This window comes from Rana temporaria, chromosome 11 (assembly GCF_905171775.1).
Source record: "Rana temporaria chromosome 11, aRanTem1.1, whole genome shotgun sequence".
NCBI lineage: Eukaryota > Metazoa > Chordata > Amphibia > Anura > Ranidae > Rana > Rana temporaria.
Genome location: NC_053499.1, coordinates 160219196 through 160237777, shown reverse-complemented (window position 1 = coordinate 160237777; position 18582 = coordinate 160219196). Strand labels below are relative to the sequence as shown.

At 50.9% G+C, this 18582-nt stretch overlaps 1 protein-coding gene across 1 annotated transcript; it reads right to left on the bottom strand.

Annotated features, from left to right (window-relative positions):
* Nucleotides 1-5724: 5724 nt before the first annotated feature.
* On the bottom strand, nucleotides 5725-18412 carry TMEM231 (transmembrane protein 231). The gene is made up of 8 exons (XM_040329580.1): nucleotides 18307-18412; nucleotides 17284-17461; nucleotides 15133-15299; nucleotides 13614-13742; nucleotides 11332-11475; nucleotides 10184-10265; nucleotides 7662-7767; nucleotides 5725-6385 (listed from the first exon to the last, which is right to left on the bottom strand). The coding sequence occupies exons 2-8, from the start codon at nucleotides 17420-17422 to the stop codon at nucleotides 6214-6216; spliced, it is 939 nt and encodes a 312-aa protein (XP_040185514.1). The 5' UTR covers nucleotides 17423-17461; nucleotides 18307-18412; the 3' UTR covers nucleotides 5725-6213.
* Nucleotides 18413-18582: the final 170 nt, after the last annotated feature.

The window sequence follows — 18582 nt, the reverse complement described above, 5'->3', positions numbered from 1 at the left end:
AATCAGTCGCATAGATACGACCCCGCAACTCAGAGTTACGACGGCGTATCCGGAGATACGCCATCGTAACTGCTCTCTGAATCCGGGCCTCTGTGCCCATCAAACGCAGCCACTGTGCCCATCAAACGCAGCCACTGTGCCCCATCAAATGCAGCCACTGTGCCCCATCAATTGTCACCAAAAAAATGATGATTTTTACATTTTGTTAAAGAGAGGAGCGAGGAGTGGGACTGAAGCACACAGCAGCCAATAAGGAAGTCAAGTGACGGGGAAATTTTATGGTTTTATGTCCTAAATGAGATTATACAATATAATTAAAAATCATTTCCAGGTCACCTGACTTCCTTATTGGCTGCCGTGTGCTTCATGTAAAGTCCCACTCCTCTCTTTTAATTAACCACTCCAGCCCCCCGGACCATTTGGCTGGCCAAAGACCTGGCCCCTTTTTGCGATTTGGCGCTGCGTCACTTTAACTGGCAATTGCGCGGTCGTGCGACGTGGCTCCCAAATAAAATTGACGTCCTTTTTTCCCCACAAATAGAGATTTCTTTTGGTGGTATTTGATCACCTCTGCTTTTTTTTTTTTTTTTTTGCGCTATAAATGAGTTCTGTGTAATTTTCTAGCAAAAAAAATCATGAAAAAAATATTGCCGTTGCCACCCCCTATTCAGGTGTCCGGCCCCTTGTCGGGCACCGGAATTACAGCAGCGGGGGTGTTTTTGGAAGCGCCTGATTAGAGCTGTCAGCTCTAATAGGGATCCCGATTAGAGCCCCGTGGGCTCTAATAGGCTTCCAAATTGGTAAACAGCGGGCGCAGTGCTGTGCGTTCGCTGTTTACACAGCGTCGTGTTAGAGAAGCGAATAAATTGCTTTCCTAACACTGACCCGCCTCTCAGCCAAATCAGGTGCACCAGGTCTGGTTACCTGTCACCTGATTGGTGGAAGAGACAGGCGCTGGGATTGGACGCCTATCAGGCATCCAGAGAAGACGGGAGAAGACATCGAGGACTCTGAGGGAGCGTGGAGGACAGCGCCGTGACCCGAGACAGGCAAGTGCCAGTTGGGGGGGGGGGCACACTGGCAGCAATTGATGGGGCACACTGGCGGCAATTGATGGGGCACACTGGCGGCATTTGATGGGGCACACTGGCGGCATTTGATGGGGCACACTGGCCGCAATTGATGGGGCACACTGGCAGCAATTGATTGGCACAGTAGCAACAATTGATGGTTACAGTAGCTGCGTTTGATGACACAGTGGCAGCAATTTATGGGCACAGTGGCTGCGCTTGATGGGCCCCCCCAAAAAAATTTGAGGACCAGTCGCCACTGGTGCTGTGATTGGCCCAGGTGCCAAGTGATAGCTGTGGGCCACATGGTACAGGGTGCTGGGATTGGCCCAGGTGCCAAGTGATAGCTGTGGGCCAATCACAGCGTCACAATACTAAGCACAGCGCGCCCAACAGCTGGCTGGTGATGTGCGTGATCCAGCCCCTGCCTCCTGCCTGCAGTCAATGGACTGTGTGGACGAGCAGGAACGGGTTAAAGCCCAAACTGGCCTTTCAGTTTAAACCAGCTTAATCTATTACAAGGTGCCGCAGAATGAAAAAGGAGTCCCGCACACGCGGGCAGAATGTCGGCAGAAATTTGCCGGTACAAAAAATGCCCACGTTCTGCTTGTTTGTATGTCGGTCTGTCGGACGTGCATGCTGGAAAGCCAGCAGCCGACCAACTCCCGATAAGTGCTCTCAGCCAATGGCAGAGAGTGAGGAAGTGTTCTTTGGGGGAGTGCCCCTGTCACAACACAACAGCTCAGCAGGGGGGGGTAAATCACTGTACTAACCTTGCATTGTTAGTACAGCGGCTGACACTGTAGTGTGTACTGAGCTTTACAACTGTTTTCTTCCAAAAGAAGCCACAACTTGAGTAGAAAAGCCCATCTCCTGCCAGCGGGACTTTTGCCCTCCTGTGGAAGCAGTGGTCTTTCCGCAGAGATCCAACCCACCTCCTGCTAGAGTCAGAGCTAGAGCTCTCCAATCAGCAGGACGCATGATCTTCAGTTGGTATTCCTAAAAGGGATTGGCCGAGCCTACACCCATCGTATTGCCCCACTCTGAAGGGATTTGTAAAGTACAGCAGCCACAGTTTTAACATTTGTGACCTCATTTTCGGCTCGACATTTGGAGGCCCTTTGAGATCTGAACTTCATCGCGCTCTGCAGTGGCGCCGGGAGTCCTCATTCAAATGCATTTAAAGATATTATTCTAAACCAAAAATAGCGATTCCCCGAGCCGGAGACTGTTAGTCACCTCATTTATTTTAGGAGAAATGTTGAAGATCTGGAATGATGACCACAAGTCTCCTACAAGAAGGAACGATTATCCACGTATGAGCGACACGAGTCTTCCTCAGAGCCCCTTGCAATGTGTACACAGCGCACCTCTCAACCTTGCAAATCATACACAGTGCACCCTTTAACCTTGCAATGTGTACACAGTGCACCACTTAACCTTGAAAAATGTACACAGCACACCCCTCAACCTTGCAATCTGTACACAGCGCACCCCTCAACCTTGCAATCTGTACACAGCGCACCCCTCAATCTTGCAATGTGTACACAGCACACCCCTCAACCTTGCAATCTGTACACAGCACACCCCTCAACCTTGCAATCTGTACACAGCGCACCCCTCAACCTTGCAATCTGTACACAGCGCACCCCTCAATCTTGCAATGTGTACACAGCACACCCCTCAATCTTGCAATGTGTACACAACGCACCCCTCAACCTTGCAATGTGTACACAACGCACCCCCTTAACCTTGCAATGTGTACACAGCGCAGCCCTCAACCTTGCAATGTGTACACAGTGCACCCCTCAACCTTGAAAAATGTACACAGTGCACCCTGCAACCTTGAAAAATGTACACAGTGCACTCCTCAACCTTGCAATGTGTACACAGTACCCCTCAACCTTGAAAAATTTACACAGTTCACCCCTCAACCTTGTAATGTGTACACAGTGCACTCCTCAACCTTGCAATGTGTACACAGTACCCCTCAACCTTGACAAATTTACACAGTGCACCCCTCAACCTTGCAATGTGTACACAGCGCACCCCTCAACCTTGCAATGTGTACACAGCGCACCCCTCAACCTTGCAATGTGTACACAGCGCACCCCTCAACCTTGCAATGTGTACACAGCGCACCCCTCAACCTTGCAATGTGTACACAGCGCACCCCTCAACCTTGAAAAATTTACATAATGCACCCCTTAACCTTGCAATGTGTACACAACGCACCCCTCAACCTTGCAATGTGTACACAACGCACCCCCCAACCTTGCAATGTGTACACAATTCACTTGGTATTTCTTGCCCCTTTAAGCACCTCCCACTGTGCAATTTGGCCACCCCCACTGTTCGCTGCGGTTCAGTAGGGGGGGGGGGGGCAGGACACCGACATACTGAACCAGCCCAATTCGATCATCTCCCAAAATCCAGGTTAATAAGCTTGCTTGAAGCAAACAAAAGCCCATTGATACAGACCAAGCCAGGAAATAGCGGAGGAAATAACCTTTCCTCACCCAACAACGAAAAAATTTGTCTGAAGTGCCATTTCAAGCGGGAGGCACCAAAACTACTGCTGGTTACTTGGTAAAGAGCAACATAGATGCAAAAAGTAAACATTTGGTGATGTATCTATAAAAAATATAAATAAAAAAATTCGTCCAGAGCTATTCGTCCAGAGCTATTCGTCCAGCGAAGTTTGTTGTAAAATCGAATGTTATTAGGCCATTGTCTCTCCAGGTCAGATGTTCATCATTCATAACCATAGCATAAATCAGGAACATTCTGCACTATGGCCACTGGGTGGAGCTGATGATCATAAGAAAAAAACACACATTTACTTTGACTGTGAACTCCATAAAATGGCCTAAGGTTCAGCAGCACAGGTTTCAGACATGACAATCACTTCCAAGTTGGTTCTTCATTTTTTTATTGAAACTATTACAAACATTTTAGAAAAATTTTGGTACAAATTCATTATAATTAATAGTGCTGACATTTTTTTTTTTGTGGCTTAATGAAATGAATGGAAGTGTGCCAAACTCTCTCCCCAAAATGTTCAGGACAAGGCGTCACCCATTGTGTTCCATCACCTGTAAGAACGCGGCCCAGCAGAGGTAACTTTTCAGAGCAGGCCAGATACTCAGACTTCGATACTCGGGGGCAGACCAGCTTTTCAGACATCAATGCTCGGGGGCAAACTCTCAGAATCCATAACTCAGGGGCAGGTCAGCACTCAGAATTCAAGACTGGGGGGGGGGGGGGGCGGATTGGGGGGGACCAGCTCTCCAATTTTAAAACTCAGGGCAGGCCAGCTTTTGAACGTCAAAACTCATAAAAGGTCGGCTTTCAGACTCTGAATATTGAGAGCAAACAAGCTGTTAGATTTCCAAACCCAGGGACAGGTTAGCTACTCAGACTCCGAAATATGGGGCAGGCCAGCCCTCAGGCCTCGTTACCTTGGGGGGGAAGGCCAGCCCTCAGGCCTCGTTACCTTGGGGGGGAAGGCCAGCCCTCAGGCCTCGTTACCTTGGGGGGGAAGGCCAGCCCTCAGGCCTCGTTACCTTGGGGGGGAAGGCCAGCCCTCAGGCCTCGTTACCTTGGGGGGGAAGGCCAGCCCTCAGGCCTCGTTACCTTGGGGGGGAAGGCCAGCCCTCAGGCCTCGTTACCTTGGGGGGGAAGGCCAGCCCTCAGGCCTCGTTACCTTGGGGGGGAAGGCCAGCCCTCAGGCCTCGTTACCTTGGGGGGGAAGGCCAGCCCTCAGGCCTCGTTACCTTGGGGGGGAAGGCCAGCCCTCAGGCCTCGTTACCTTGGGGGGGAAGGCCAGCTCTCAGACCTCGTTACCTTGGGGGGGGGAGGCCAGCCCTCAGGCCTTGTTACTCAGGGGGGAAAGGCCAGCCCTCAGGCTTTGTTACTCGGGGGGGAAGGCCAGCCCTCAGGCCTTGTTACTCGGGGGGGGAAGGCCAGCCCTCAGGCCTTGTTACTCGGGGGGGAAGGCCAGCCCTCAGGCCTTGTTACTCGGGGGGGAAGGCCAGCCCTCAGGCCTTGTTACTCGGGGGGGAAGGCCAGCCCTCAGGCCTTGTTACTCGGGGGGGAAGGCCAGCCCTCAGGCCTTGTTACTCGGGGGGGAAGGCCAGCCCTCAGGCCTTGTTACTCGGGGGGGAAGGCCAGCCCTCAGGCCTTGTTACTCGGGGGGAAGGCCAGCCCTCAGGCCTTGTTACTCGGGGGAAAGGCCAGCTCTCAGGCCTTGTTACTCGGGGGAAAGGCCAGCTCTCAGGCCTTGTTACTCGGGGGGAAAGGCCAGCTCTCAGGCCTAGTTACTCGGGGGGAAAGGCCAGCTCTCAGGCCTAGTTACTCGGGGGGAAAGGCCAGCTCTCAGGCCTTGTTACTTGGAGGGGAAAGGCATGCTCTCAGGTCTTGTTACTCGGGGGGGGGGGGGGGGGAGGGCCAGCCCTCAGGCCTTGTTACTCGGGGGGAGGCAAGCCCTCAGGCCTTGTTACTCGGAGGGGGGAGGCCAGCCCTCAGGCCTTGTTACTTGGGGGGGAAGGCCAGCCCTCAGGCCTTGATATTTGGGAGCAGACCAGAGCTTAAATATCAACACTTAGAGGTAAGCTAGCTCTCAGACTTTGAAACTCTGGGACAGCCCAACTCTCAGGATTTTAAATCTCAAGGAGTGCAGAAAGTCAATATTTGCATAATAAAGCAATGTGTCTTTCTGTGCTTCTGAAGAGCTCTGCAAGGAATGTGAAACTATTTGAAGATACTTCTCAGGGGCTGTTGTCCGTCTGCTCCAGACCCTAGTATAGAGGTGACTCCATTGACAACCTAGGTAGTATTGAAGGGAGCCATCTAGCCCAACAGATGACCATTTTGTAAACTTATCCCATATAAGATGATAACTAACATTCCCTCGTCTTCTTTCAGGTCTACCAGCAGAAAAATATATAAAAAAAAAAAGATTTGTATCTCAGTTTTTGTACAGGGCCTTTTTCTTACAGTCGAGAGGATTTCTAGCTCAGCTTATGAATTTCATACCATAAAACATTTTTGGTATAGTGGTCCTTTAACCAAAGTCAAGCCCTATGTGGACATCCCTGCCGAGGAGCACTTGCGATGTGTGCCGACCTCTAGAGGAGCAAGGTTAGCTCTGGTGCTGCTTGAATAAGGACGGAGGTGGAGACTGGACTGTAGTGAGGATCTGGTTCTGAAAGACGAAGATCTTCACCCTCTCGAAGACCCAGAGGAAGATGAGCAGGACGCTGACATACTGAACCCAGCCGAATTTGATCATCTCCCAAAATCCAGGCTGATATGTGCAGATTTATTAAGGACACAACAACTGGTATTAATTCCCAGAGGGGATTCACATGGAATAAAAAAAGGAAAGGAAGTGGAGGAGGAAATGAATGTAACATAAGCAACATTTGGTGACCAGATCCCAGATTCAAAACAGACTTGGCATGGAACGATGACCTTGGGGCAGTAAAGGCTAACCAATAGTTGGATTCACAAAGAGTTACGCCGGCGTATCAGTAGAGACGCTGTCGCAACTCGGAATCTAAGCCGTCGTAAGTTTAAGTGTATGCTCAAACTGAGTTACACTTAAACCTAGCTAAGATACGACAGCCTGCGCCGTCGTATCTTAGGGTGCAATATTCCCGTTGGCCGCTAGGTGGCGCTTCCGTTGAGTTAGGCGTAGAATATGTAAATGATTAGATACGCCGATTCACGAACGTACACTTGCCCATCGCAGTAAAGATACGCCGTTTCCGTAAGAGGTACGCCGGCGTAAAGATAAAGCTGCCCCCTAGGTGGCCTAGCCAATGTTAAGTATGGCCGTCGTTCCTGCGTCGAAATTTCAAAATTTTACGTCGTTTGCGCAAGTCGTCCGTGAATGGGGCTGGACGTAATTTACGTTCACGTCGAAACCAATACGTCCTTGCGGCGTACTTTGGAGCAATGCACACTGGGATATGTACACGGACGGCGCATGCGCCGTTCGTAAAAAAACGTCAATCACGTTGGGTCACTAGTCATTTACATAAAACACGCCCCCCTCATCCTCATTTGAATTAGGCGCGCTTACGCCGGCCCCATTTACGCTACGCCGACGTAACTTAGGAGGCAAGTGCTTTGTGAATACAGCACTTGCCTCTCTGACTTAAGGCGGCGTAGCGTAAATACGATACGCTACGCCGCCTGAAAGTTATGCTGCTCTACCTGAATCCAGCTACAAGAGTTTTACAAGCAGCATTCGTCTGTTTTTGGCAGACAGCATCGGATGCCGGCTGGAATCAGTAAACCCACGACCGCTGACATCCGCCGCTCCATAAAGAACAATATAGGGTCCCGATCGGGTCCACCTGAAAAAAACGCAGGTAGACCTGATCAGATCGTCCGTGCAAAACCAGCCTAAGGATTGATAGTCAGTCAGCGTGCTTTCTACAGACACTGGAATCACGCAGGAAAAGGACCCGTGTACAGCGTCTGCGCTAGATATCAACAAGAGAGAACTCTGGCATCTAATGATATAGTGAAAGTGAAGATTAGAAAGTATTATTATAATAAAGAGCAACATAAAAAGGATATGAAATGATCTCCACGGGGTACCTGATCACCGCATTGACCACAAATGGATCTGATGCACCTCGTCCAACAAGCCATAGAGGACTCGGGTTGTCCAGGACGGTGGTCACTGTAATGACACAAAACATCACTCCCCAAACTATGACCTTCAAACACACACACACACAGTGACCCAATAGGGACAGGAGGTGAGAGAGAGAATCCCTCCAAAGGTTCCTACACGTCTCCGCTTTGCCAAACAAACATTTACCAGCCAGCCTGCAAAAGGCACAGGGATGTACGTTTGTCATGCGCAAGGCACAGGGATGTACGTTTGTCATGTACAAGGCACAGGGATCTACGTTTGTCATGTACAAGGCACAGGGATGTACGTTTGTGATGCGCAAGGCACAGGGATGTACGTTTGTGATGCGCAAGGCACAGGGATGTACGTTTGTGATGCGCAAGGCACAGGGATGTACGTTTGTGATGCGCAAGGCACAGGGATGTACGTTTGTGATGCGCAAGGCACAGGGATGTACGTTGGTGATGCGCAAGGCACAGGGATGTACGTTGGTGATGCGCAAGGCACAGGGATGTACGTTGGTGATGTACAAGGCACAGGGATGTACGTTTGTGATGCGCAAGGCACAGGGATGGACGTTTGTGATGTACAAGGCACAGGGATGTACGTTTGTGATGTACAAGGCACGGGGAGGTACGTTTGTGATGTGCAAGGCACAGGGATGTACGTTTGTGATGTGCAAGGCACAGGGATGTACGTTTGTGATGTGCAAGGCACGGGGATGTACGTTTGTGATGTGCAAGGCACGGGGAGGTACGTTTGTGATGTGCAAGGCACAGGGATGTACGTTTGTCATGTGCAAGGCACGGGGATGTACGTTTGTGATGTGCAAGGCACAGGGATGGACGTTTGTGATGTACAAGGCACGGGGATGTACGTTTGTGATGTACAAGGCACGGGGATGTACGTTTGTGATGTACAAGGCACGGGGATGTACGTTTGTGATGTACAAGGCACGGGGATGTACGTTTGTGATGTACAAGGCACGGGGATGTACGTTTGTGATGTACAAGGCACGGGGATGTACGTTTGTGATGTACGTTGCCCTTCCATGTGCACTGAGTTATAGGTTGGGGTGGTTTCTGCAGTACTGTTTTGAATATTTGGTTGAATTGGGTACGGGGACACTTTAAATGTTTTCAGCTGCTATTGTGCCCTTGTTGGGCGTCACGTGTGTCGCTGTGCCTTTAAGAAAGAGTGATCTCACTCCAGGCACACCTGCCCTTAAAGTAGTTGGCATGTCATTTTTTCGGGGACAGGGGGTGCGGGGAGTGTACCCTCTTTTTAGTGGGACTTCCTGTAACATTTCCTGCTTCCTTTCTTTGACCGCCTAGGCGACTCCTCCCTCCTCCTCTCGCCCTAGCTGGCCCCTCCCTGGCAGTAATCATCTGGGACTCAACTCGGGTCAAAAATGTACGGAAAGGCCCGGGGACAGTTCAGCTGACCTCGGAAAGGCTCGTGAACAGAGTCTTTCCGAGGTTTGCTGAGCTGTCCCCGGGCCTTTCCAGCCATTTCCGAGGCTCTCTGGTGCCCCCCCCACCTCTGGCCACATGCGGCATTGCATGCCATTGAAGTCAATATTGAACAAATTATTTTAGTTTCCATTGACTTCAATGGGGAAACTCGCTTTGATATGCGAGTACTTTGGATTACGAGCATTCTCCTGGAACGGATTATACTCGTAATCCGAGATTCCGCTGTATGCTTCAACTTGGGAGACTCTTAACCACTTGCCAACCATATCATTTAAAATATACGGCGGCAAGGTGGCACTGCTGCGCCAGATCACATACCTGGTACAAGATCAGAAACTTTCGGGTTGGGGGGCGCGCATGCACCTTGTCGCTGGCCCGCTCCCGCTGTGATTATACAACCCCAACCCCTAATCCTAAGCCATGACTAAGCACTGAATTAGTGTGAAACGCGTCGCTGCTTCTTTTCCCGACTCTTTGGCTGTATCCTGTGATGCATCTCTGTTTATTTTACCAATAAAGACAACTTTAGAAGTTCCTTAGGAGTGCGGCTATCCATCCCTTTTGAAATTTCCACATTTGGAGCTGATCTGCAGGTACTGCAAACTCAATGTCTGCCAGCACCCGGCAAATGCAAATGTGCGCAACTAAAACCTCTGTAACTATGACTAAGCACTGTAGAGAGTGTGAAATGCGTTGGTATTTTTAACCTGTACCCTGCTGTGGTTTGTACTTTTTTTGCACAATAAAGGTCGTTTTTATTGGAGTCCAGACCTTGCCTCTTGTGTTTTTAATGTTAATCGTTAGACAGAGCTGATTTGGTTGTTTTGTAGGCTGGCTGGTAAGTGGGCTGGGAAATCTTTTGTTTGTTTGGGATGTGCGTTGCCCTTCCTTGCGCACCTCACTGCAAAGCATAGTTATAGGTTGCGGCGGTTGTCACTTTTTTTGTATACTTCTCTTTGGCGGCAAGGAATTTTTCATGGACTTACCGTTCCTCTCCTGATAGGATGATATGATGTTTGTGAGGTCATAAGAGCTTGCATATGGGCTGGATCCATTAATTACGGAAATCTACCAAATAAAAAAAAACAACAGCAGTGTGAGCCGTTATACTACATTGATGGCCGAAACTTGGAAAGATGAACTGTCTGTGTCACCTTGTACTAACTTAAAGGGGTTGTAAAGGTACAATTTATTTTTCCTAAATATCATCCTTTCCCTCAGTGCCGTCCTCCTTCACTTACCTCATCCTTCCATTTTGCTTTTAAATGTCCTTATTTCTTCTGAGAAATCCTCACTTCCTGTTCTTCTGTCTGTAACTCCACACAGTAATGCGAGGCTTTCTCCCTGGTGTGGAGTGTCGTGCTCGCCCCCTCTCTTGGACTACAGGAGAGTCAGGACGCCCACTAGCACACAGCTCCTTTCTTTATCTGCAATGTAGAGAGCGTCCTGACCCTTCTGTACTCCAAGGGAGGGGGGGCGAGCGCGACACTCCACACCAGGGAGAAAGCCTTGCATTACTGTGGTGAGTTACAGACAGAAGAACAGGAAGTGAGGGTTTCTCAGAAGAAATAAGGACATTTAAAAGCAAAATGGAAGGATGAGGTAAGTGAAGGACGGCACTAAGGGAAAGGAAGATATTTAGGGACATTTTTTTTTTTTACCTTTACAACCCCTTAATTTTTTTCCCCCATTTTGGATAGAGCCAGGGAGGCTGTCAAGTTTTTTTCAGCCATCTGTGTCCCACTGGGGGAGATTTCCCTTTATTTACTGTCCCATAGCCAAACAGGAAGTGAGAGGAAATCCCTGAAAATTAAGGAAAACTCTTTTCGCCACCAATACTAGTAAAAAATAAAAAAATATATATATAATAAAAATGCCATAAAACTATTTGTAACTTTTTTGAAACTCGTTTTTCTGGATATTTTTGTTGTTATTTTGTCTCTCACTGTTAAAAGAAACCGACCAATAAAATTATAGACCGATCGTTTCTTTGTCAGTGGGGGGTCCAAATACTTCCCTCCCCCCCCCCCCCCCCAAGTATTTGTTCTAAGAGATAATACGCCAAACGTAATACAACATGCCAGCGCCCGTGCCAAGCGGGAGGATTGGTGTTGGCGGGGGGTCTTCCTCTTACATTGTAGGTGGTGTCCAGGCCTTGGTGTCTCAGCGGCTGTCTCTGTTGTAGTCTCAGGTCTCCATTAATGTAAAGCTGGGCTCCAGGAAGTGGAGACGCATGCTGAATAAACGCCATGCTCTGCATTACAAATGTCGACATCCTCTGAAAGAATCGGAGAGATACAGGATTTTAGGACAGCAAACGCCAAGAAAAAAAACAATTAAAGTGGACCTGTCACAAACGTGGATCACCTGAGCAGAAGAGAAATTCAAGTACATCTGTCTCCTCACCACATCCCCAAGCACCTGGCCCCCGGGCCACAACTTGTAGACCGCTGTCCTAGACCATAGAGGTGATCGGAAATGATCTTTTATAACCCAGCTGGATCGGATCCTGGGCTCCCTGGCAGGACAGGAGAGCTCGGAGGGCGGCGGCCGCGGGTAGACGATTGTAAAAAGCAATCTAGCAGCTAATTAGCTTTTACATTATAGAGCAGTAGTCTCCAAACTACGGCCCTGGGGCCAGATGTGGCCCTTTGCTTGCATCTATCCGGCCCTTGGGGCATTATTCCATCTACAACTGACACCAATGATGGGACACTATTCCTCCCACTGACACTATTCCTCCCACTGACACCAATGATGGGACACTATTCCTCCCACTGACACCAATGATGGGGCACTATTCCTCCCACTGACACCAATGATGGGACACTATTCCTCCCACTGACACCAATGATGGGACACTATTCCTCCCACTGACACCAATGATGGGACACTATTCCTCCCACTGACACCAATGATGGGACACTATTCCTCCCACTGACACCAATGATGGGACACTATTCCTCCCACTGACACCAATGATGGGGCACTATTCCTCCCACTGACACCAATGATGGGACACTATTCCTCCCACTGACACCAATGATGGGACACTATTCCTCCCACTGACACCAATGATGGGACACTATTCCTCCCACTGACACCAATGATGGGACACTATTCCTCCCACTGACACCAATGATGGGACACTATTCCTCCCACTGACACCAATGATGGGACACTATTCCTCCCACTGACACCAATGATGGGACACTATTCCTCCCACTGACACCAATGATGGGACACTATTCCTCTCACTGACACCAATGATGGGACACTATTCCTCCCACTGACACCAATGAAGGGTCACTATTCCTCCCACTGACACCAATGAAGGGTCACTATTCCTCCCACTGATACCAATGATGGGACACTATTCCCCCCACTGACACCAATGATGGGACACTATTCCTCCCACTGACACCAATGATAGGACACTATTCCTCCCACTGACACCAATGATGGGACACTATTCCCCCCACTGACACCAATGATGGGACACTATTCCTCCCACTGACACCAATGATGGGACACTATTCCTCCCACTGACACCAAGGATGGGACACTATTCCTCTCACTGACACCAATGATGGGACACTATTCCTCCCACTGACACCAATGATGGGACACTATTCCTCTCACTGACACCAATGATGGGTCACTATTTCTCCCACTGACACCAATGATGGGACACTATTCCTCCCACTGACACCAATGATGGGACACTATTCCTCCCACTGACACCAATGATGGGACACTATTCCCCCCACTGACACCAATGATGGGACACTATTTCTCCCACTGACACCAATGATGGGACACTATTCCTCCCACTGACACCAATGATGGGACACTATTCCTCCCACTGACACCAATGATGGGACACTATTCCTCCCACTGATACCAATGATGGGACACTATTCCTCCCACTGATACCAATGATGGGACACTATTCCTCCCACTGACACCAATGATGGGACACTATTCCTCCCACTGATATCAACAATAGGGCGATATTCCTACCACTAAAACCAATGATGGGGCACTATTCCTCCCACTGATACCAATGATGGGGCACTATTCCTCCCACTGATACCAATGATGGGGCATTATTTACTTCCACTGACACCTGGGCATTGTCTACTCCCACTGGGCCACAGTCCGGCCTTCATAAAGTCTGAAGGACAGTAAACTGGCCCATTGTTTAGAAAGTTTGGAGACCCCTGCTGTAGAACATCACTGGCTAAGAAAACGAAATCAGATTTGATCAGTTGGAACAATGAGAAATGGAGGGGTGTTATGTGGCACCACACTTCTCATTTGCCTCATTAGATAAGCCTTTGAATGTTCCATACACCACAATACATTGTCCAGTGTAAACGTCGCGTCCATGCGATGGGGGAGGGGTCTACGTACATAGAGCTGGTATGAGAAGGTCAGAACAAGCTGCACCCCGTACACGTTCTCTGCGGGCAGCAGGGGGAGCTCCAGCCTGAAGTTCAGCTTGTCCATTTTCCCATCTTGGTTGCTATCCTCTTCCTGAGCCTAAAAAACAGGTAAAGAGGGGCCGCTCATTAAACTGTAGACACCAAACAAAGCAAACGTAAGAACTTGTACCTGTGTTATGTACAGTACTTCTTCATTATATGTTGTTATTTTCCCAGAGCCCAATATAAACGGCATTACAGAAAGTACAGACGGGTGGTGTTTGTGCCTGTGAGCCATCGTTAGACTCGGTTCATAGACACTGTGTACTGCCATCCCGAGCAGCTCTGTACCTTGTAATCACTGTGATGACCAATCACAGCCAGGGCTGTGGATAAGGGAATATCACCGGTCCTCTGATAGTGGGCATGGGCCAGCAGTGGGGCGAGGCAGCAGGGTGAATCGGATGTGGGCAGGGAGGGTGATCAACACAGCAAAGGGGGGAGGGTTACTGGAACAGATCACCCCACAGGACTCTCTCTGCAGCAGCTGAAAGCTGACATCTGCATGATGCTGGGTGACCCTCTGGGAGGACGTGGGGGTATAAGAAAGGGCCCTCACTCTAAACCATCGGGGGGGGGGGGTGCAGCATCCCTCTACTATTTGGAATTGTCTACCTGCCTTTTCAGTAGGTATGTCTCTTTTTTTCTTTAGCATCTCAGTAATTACCATGCATCTAGCACTCAGCTGTTGCTTTTGAATATTGGGGACTGAGTGCTGCCCAGGTCTGGGCACAGGGGGCACCTTCCTTGTTTTAAATATCTGAAAGCTGACATCTTCTCCTCTCCCTCCAGTCAGCTTTCAACTGCTGCAGAGAGAGCCATACAGGGGGATCGGTTTCAGTAATTGCACTCCACCCCCCCTCCCGGCCACATCCAATTCACCCTGCTGCCCATGCCCCCCTGTGTGTCAAACCTCACCCTGCTGCCCAGGCCTCCCCGTGTGCCCACCCCCTACCCTCACCCTGCTGCCCATGCCCCCCGTGTGCCCACCCCCCTACCCTCACCCTGCTGCCCATGCCCCCCGTGTGCCCACCCCCCTACCCTCACCCTGCTGCCCATGCCCCCCTGTGTGTCAAACCTCACCCTGCTGCCCAAGCCTCCCCATGTGCCCACACCCCTACCCATGCCCCCCTGTGTGCCCACCCCCCTACCCTTACCCTGCTGCCCATGCCCCCCCTGTGTGCCCACCCCCCTACCCTCACCCTGCTGCCAAGGCCCCCCGTGTGCTTACCTCCCCTATCCTCACCCTGCTGCCTAGGCCCCCCTGTGTGGCCACCCCACCCTCACCCTGCTGCCTAGGCTCCCCTGTGTGCCCACTTCCCTACCCTCACCCTGCTGCCCAGCCCCCCTGTGTAGATTGCCAATTGACATAAATTCTTTCTCCATCAGCAAAGTTTCCATTGCTCCCGGCTTCTAGGAATAGCAGATGTAGTAGCTGTGCGACATACCGACACCAGAGGAATTCTCAGCCTCTCGCCGATCAAGCTGTTGAAATTCTGAAATGTGCTCCAAGCCACAAAACTTCCACTGGTGCCGTTTAAGGCGATCAGCAAAACCTCGTACTGGAACCGAACGTCGGGCTGCTCCTCGTATGTGCTTCGCTTCATCCAAAATCCTACAAAAGAAGAAAGTACATTAACCCCTTCAATAACGGGCACTCTCACCCCCTTCCTGCCCCCCTCAATACCGGCCACTTTCACCCCCTTCCTGCCCCCCTCAATACCGGCCACTTTCACCCCCTTCCTGCCCCCCTCAATACCGGCACTCTCACCCCCTTCGTGCCCCCATCAATACAGGGCACTCTCACCCCCTTCCTGCCCCCCTCAATACCGGGCACTCTCACCCCCTTCCTGCCCCCCTCAATACCGGCACTCTCACCCCCTTCGTGCCCCCATCAATACAGGGCACTCTCACCCCCTTCCTGCCCCCCTCAATACCGGGCACTTTCACCCCCTTCCTGCCCCCCTCAATACCAGGCACTCTCACCCCCTTCCTGCCCCCCTCAATACCGGCACTCTCACCCCCTTCGTGCCCCCATCAATACCGGCACTCTCACCCCCTTCCTGCCCCCCTCAATACCGGCCACTTTCAGCCCCTTCCTGCCCCCCTCAATACCGGGCACTCTCACCCCCCCAATACTGGACACTTTCATCCCCTTCCCCCCCCAATACTGGTCGCTTTCACCCCCTTCCTGCCCCCCCATCCCGGGCACTCTCACCCCCTCGTCCCCACCCCCTTTAATGACCTGCCAGGCTGTGTGCTTAGATAAGCATCTGGTATGGATTTTTTTTTGCGTGGGGGTTCCCCTTAAATTCTTCGGTCTAGTATGGTCTTGGAGGGGGGGGGGGGACACTATCTTTTTATTTTGGTGTAGAGTTTTCCCTCAAGATTCATACCAGACTCAAATTGCCCGGTATTCTCGGGATCAAAGTCGGGTCCCAATCATTGGAGTCGGACTTCAAGTCGCAGGGCAAAGTTGTACCAGTGTGAACCCGGCCTTAGGAAATCAACCCCATTTAGCCCTCGCTCACACTGAACGCGGGTGTGAAATCGCACAACTTCAGCTGAACCCGCACAAATTCAAACCTGCATTTCAGTGCCAGTTCGGGGGGGGCGATTTGAAAGACATCTGTGTGGGTTCATGGACAGATGTCTACTGAAATCGCCCCTGAAGTTGCCAAAAGTAGTACTGGAACTACTTTTTGAAATCGGTGTGGCTCCGATTGGGACAGTGCTGGCAATAGGCTGCGATTTGACATGCAATTTGACACCGATGTGAACGGGGGGGGGGAGATTAGCCAATCTTTAACATGGGCATGTTTCCATATAGAGCAGGGGTCTCCAATATTTCCAAATAAAGGGCCAGTTTAGTGTCCTTCAGACTTCAGGGGGGCCACACTTTTCCCAATAGATGTAACCAATGCCCCATCATTGGTGTCAGTGGGAGGAATGGCGCCCCATAACTGGCATCCGTGGGAGGAATGGCGCCCCATTACTGGAGTCAGTGGGAGTAATAGTGACTTGTACCAGTAGACAGGATAGTGCCCCATAGTTGGTGTCAGTGGGAGGAATAGTGCTCCAAGGGCCAGATAAAGGCAAGCAAAGTTTTGGAAACCGCCAATACAGAGGTACTGATGTCATCAACATCCCACCCCTTTGTTTACATGTGCTCATTCCTGTAAACAAAGGGGACTATGGTGACATCAGAGCCCTTATATAGACATATTTCGTCAGGCGCTAACATGTGCATGCGTCCAAATAGAGGTACTAATGTCATCACATGGTGTCACATCATGGGTCAATCTCGTAAACAAAGGGGGGGGGGGGGGGGAGTACTGGTGACATCAGGACCCTTAAGTGAACACATTTAGGCAATGTCTAACAGACATATGTCCATACAACGGCCCTGATGTCATCAGTATGCCCCGCCCCTTTGTTTACAGGAATGACCTGGGCTGCAGCACATGTAAACAAAGGGTGGGCACATATCCGTGTTCAAGAGACCCACCAACTACATTTATACACATTGAAGAAAGAGGTTTGGTTACATTCACATAAAAATTGACTGTTATTTTCAGCAGCAGAAAACGAAGTCTCACCTTGGCTGCGATAGGACACGAGTAATGGAGGGATGTAGGTGAGCAGCAGCACAGCGATCAGGAAGACGGTGGCCTTGGAGCAGACGCTGGTTCTGTATCTGACCAGGGAGGGGTGGGAGAAGACTTCATAGATTGCCATAGTGAGGAGGAGAGCCGAGGAGTCACTGATCCCCACTTCCTGCAAAACAAGAGGGAGAAATATGAATGATCTTCTTTCACCTCCCCCTCCCCCTCTATACCTACACGCCACCCCCCCCACCCCACCCCCCCTCTATACCTACACCCCACCTCCCCCACCCCCACCATACCTACACCACACCCCCTCTATACCTACACCCCACCCTCCCTCACCTCCTCTATACCTACACCCCACCCCCTCTATACCTACACCCCACCCTACCCCACCCCCTCTATACCTACACCCCACCTTCCCCCATTAAACTCTACACCCCCTCTATACCTACACCCCACCCCCACCTCACCCCCTCTATACCTACACCCCACCTTCCCCCATTATACCTACACCCCACCCCCTCTATACCTACACCCCACCCCCTCTATACCTACACGCCACCCCCTCTATACCTACACCCCACCCCCTCTATACCTACACGCCACCCCCTCTATACTTACACCCCATCCCCTCTATACCTACACCCCACCCTCCCCCACCTCACCCCACCCCCTCTATACCTACACGCCACCCCCTCTATACTTACACCCCATCCCCTCTATACCTACACCCCACCCTCCCCCACCTCACCCCACCCCCTCTATACCTACACCCCTCCCCTTCTATACCTACACCCCACCTTCCCCCATTATACCTACACCCCACCCCTCTATACCTACACGCCACCCCCTCTATACCTACACCCCACCTCCCCATACCTACCACATACTCCCTCGTCTGTCCCCCTCCCATACTATCTCCTGTGTCTCCCTCCATTCTCTCCTCTGTCGCTTCCCCCCATACCCCCTCCTTTGCCCCCATACTATGTCCCCCCTTTTCCGATCACATACAGTTCGGATCTCTCGGGCCGCGCGCTCTCCAGCTTCCCGTCTCCATGGTAACAGACGCCTTTCCCCGGAAGCACAGCCGCCTGTCAGGTGGTGACCCGGAAGTGATGTTCCGCAGGGCGCCACCTGGCTGAAGCTTTGTGTCTAGTCAGGAGGAGGTCGTGCTGTGATTTCTCATCGAGCAGCAGCTGTGGGGACTGGGGAGGGAGGGGGGTATACATTCACACTCCCCCAGGTATTGGGGAACTACAAGTCCCAGCATGCTCTGTCTGTATGACT

Bases quoted from the DNA above. Each gene is read 5' to 3' on its own strand.
- TMEM231 (XM_040329580.1), bottom strand. From the start codon at position 17,422: ATGGCAATCTATGAAGTCTTCTCCCACCCCTCCCTGGTCAGATACAGA. The intron at 11,476-13,613 runs GTACGTAGACCC...CGATTCTTTCAG, and splicing joins CCTTCTCATACCAGCTCTAT to AGGATGTCGACATTTGTAAT. The intron at 7,768-10,183 runs GTAAGTCCATGA...GTGTCATTACAG, and splicing joins ATCCTATCAGGAGAGGAACG to TGACCACCGTCCTGGACAAC.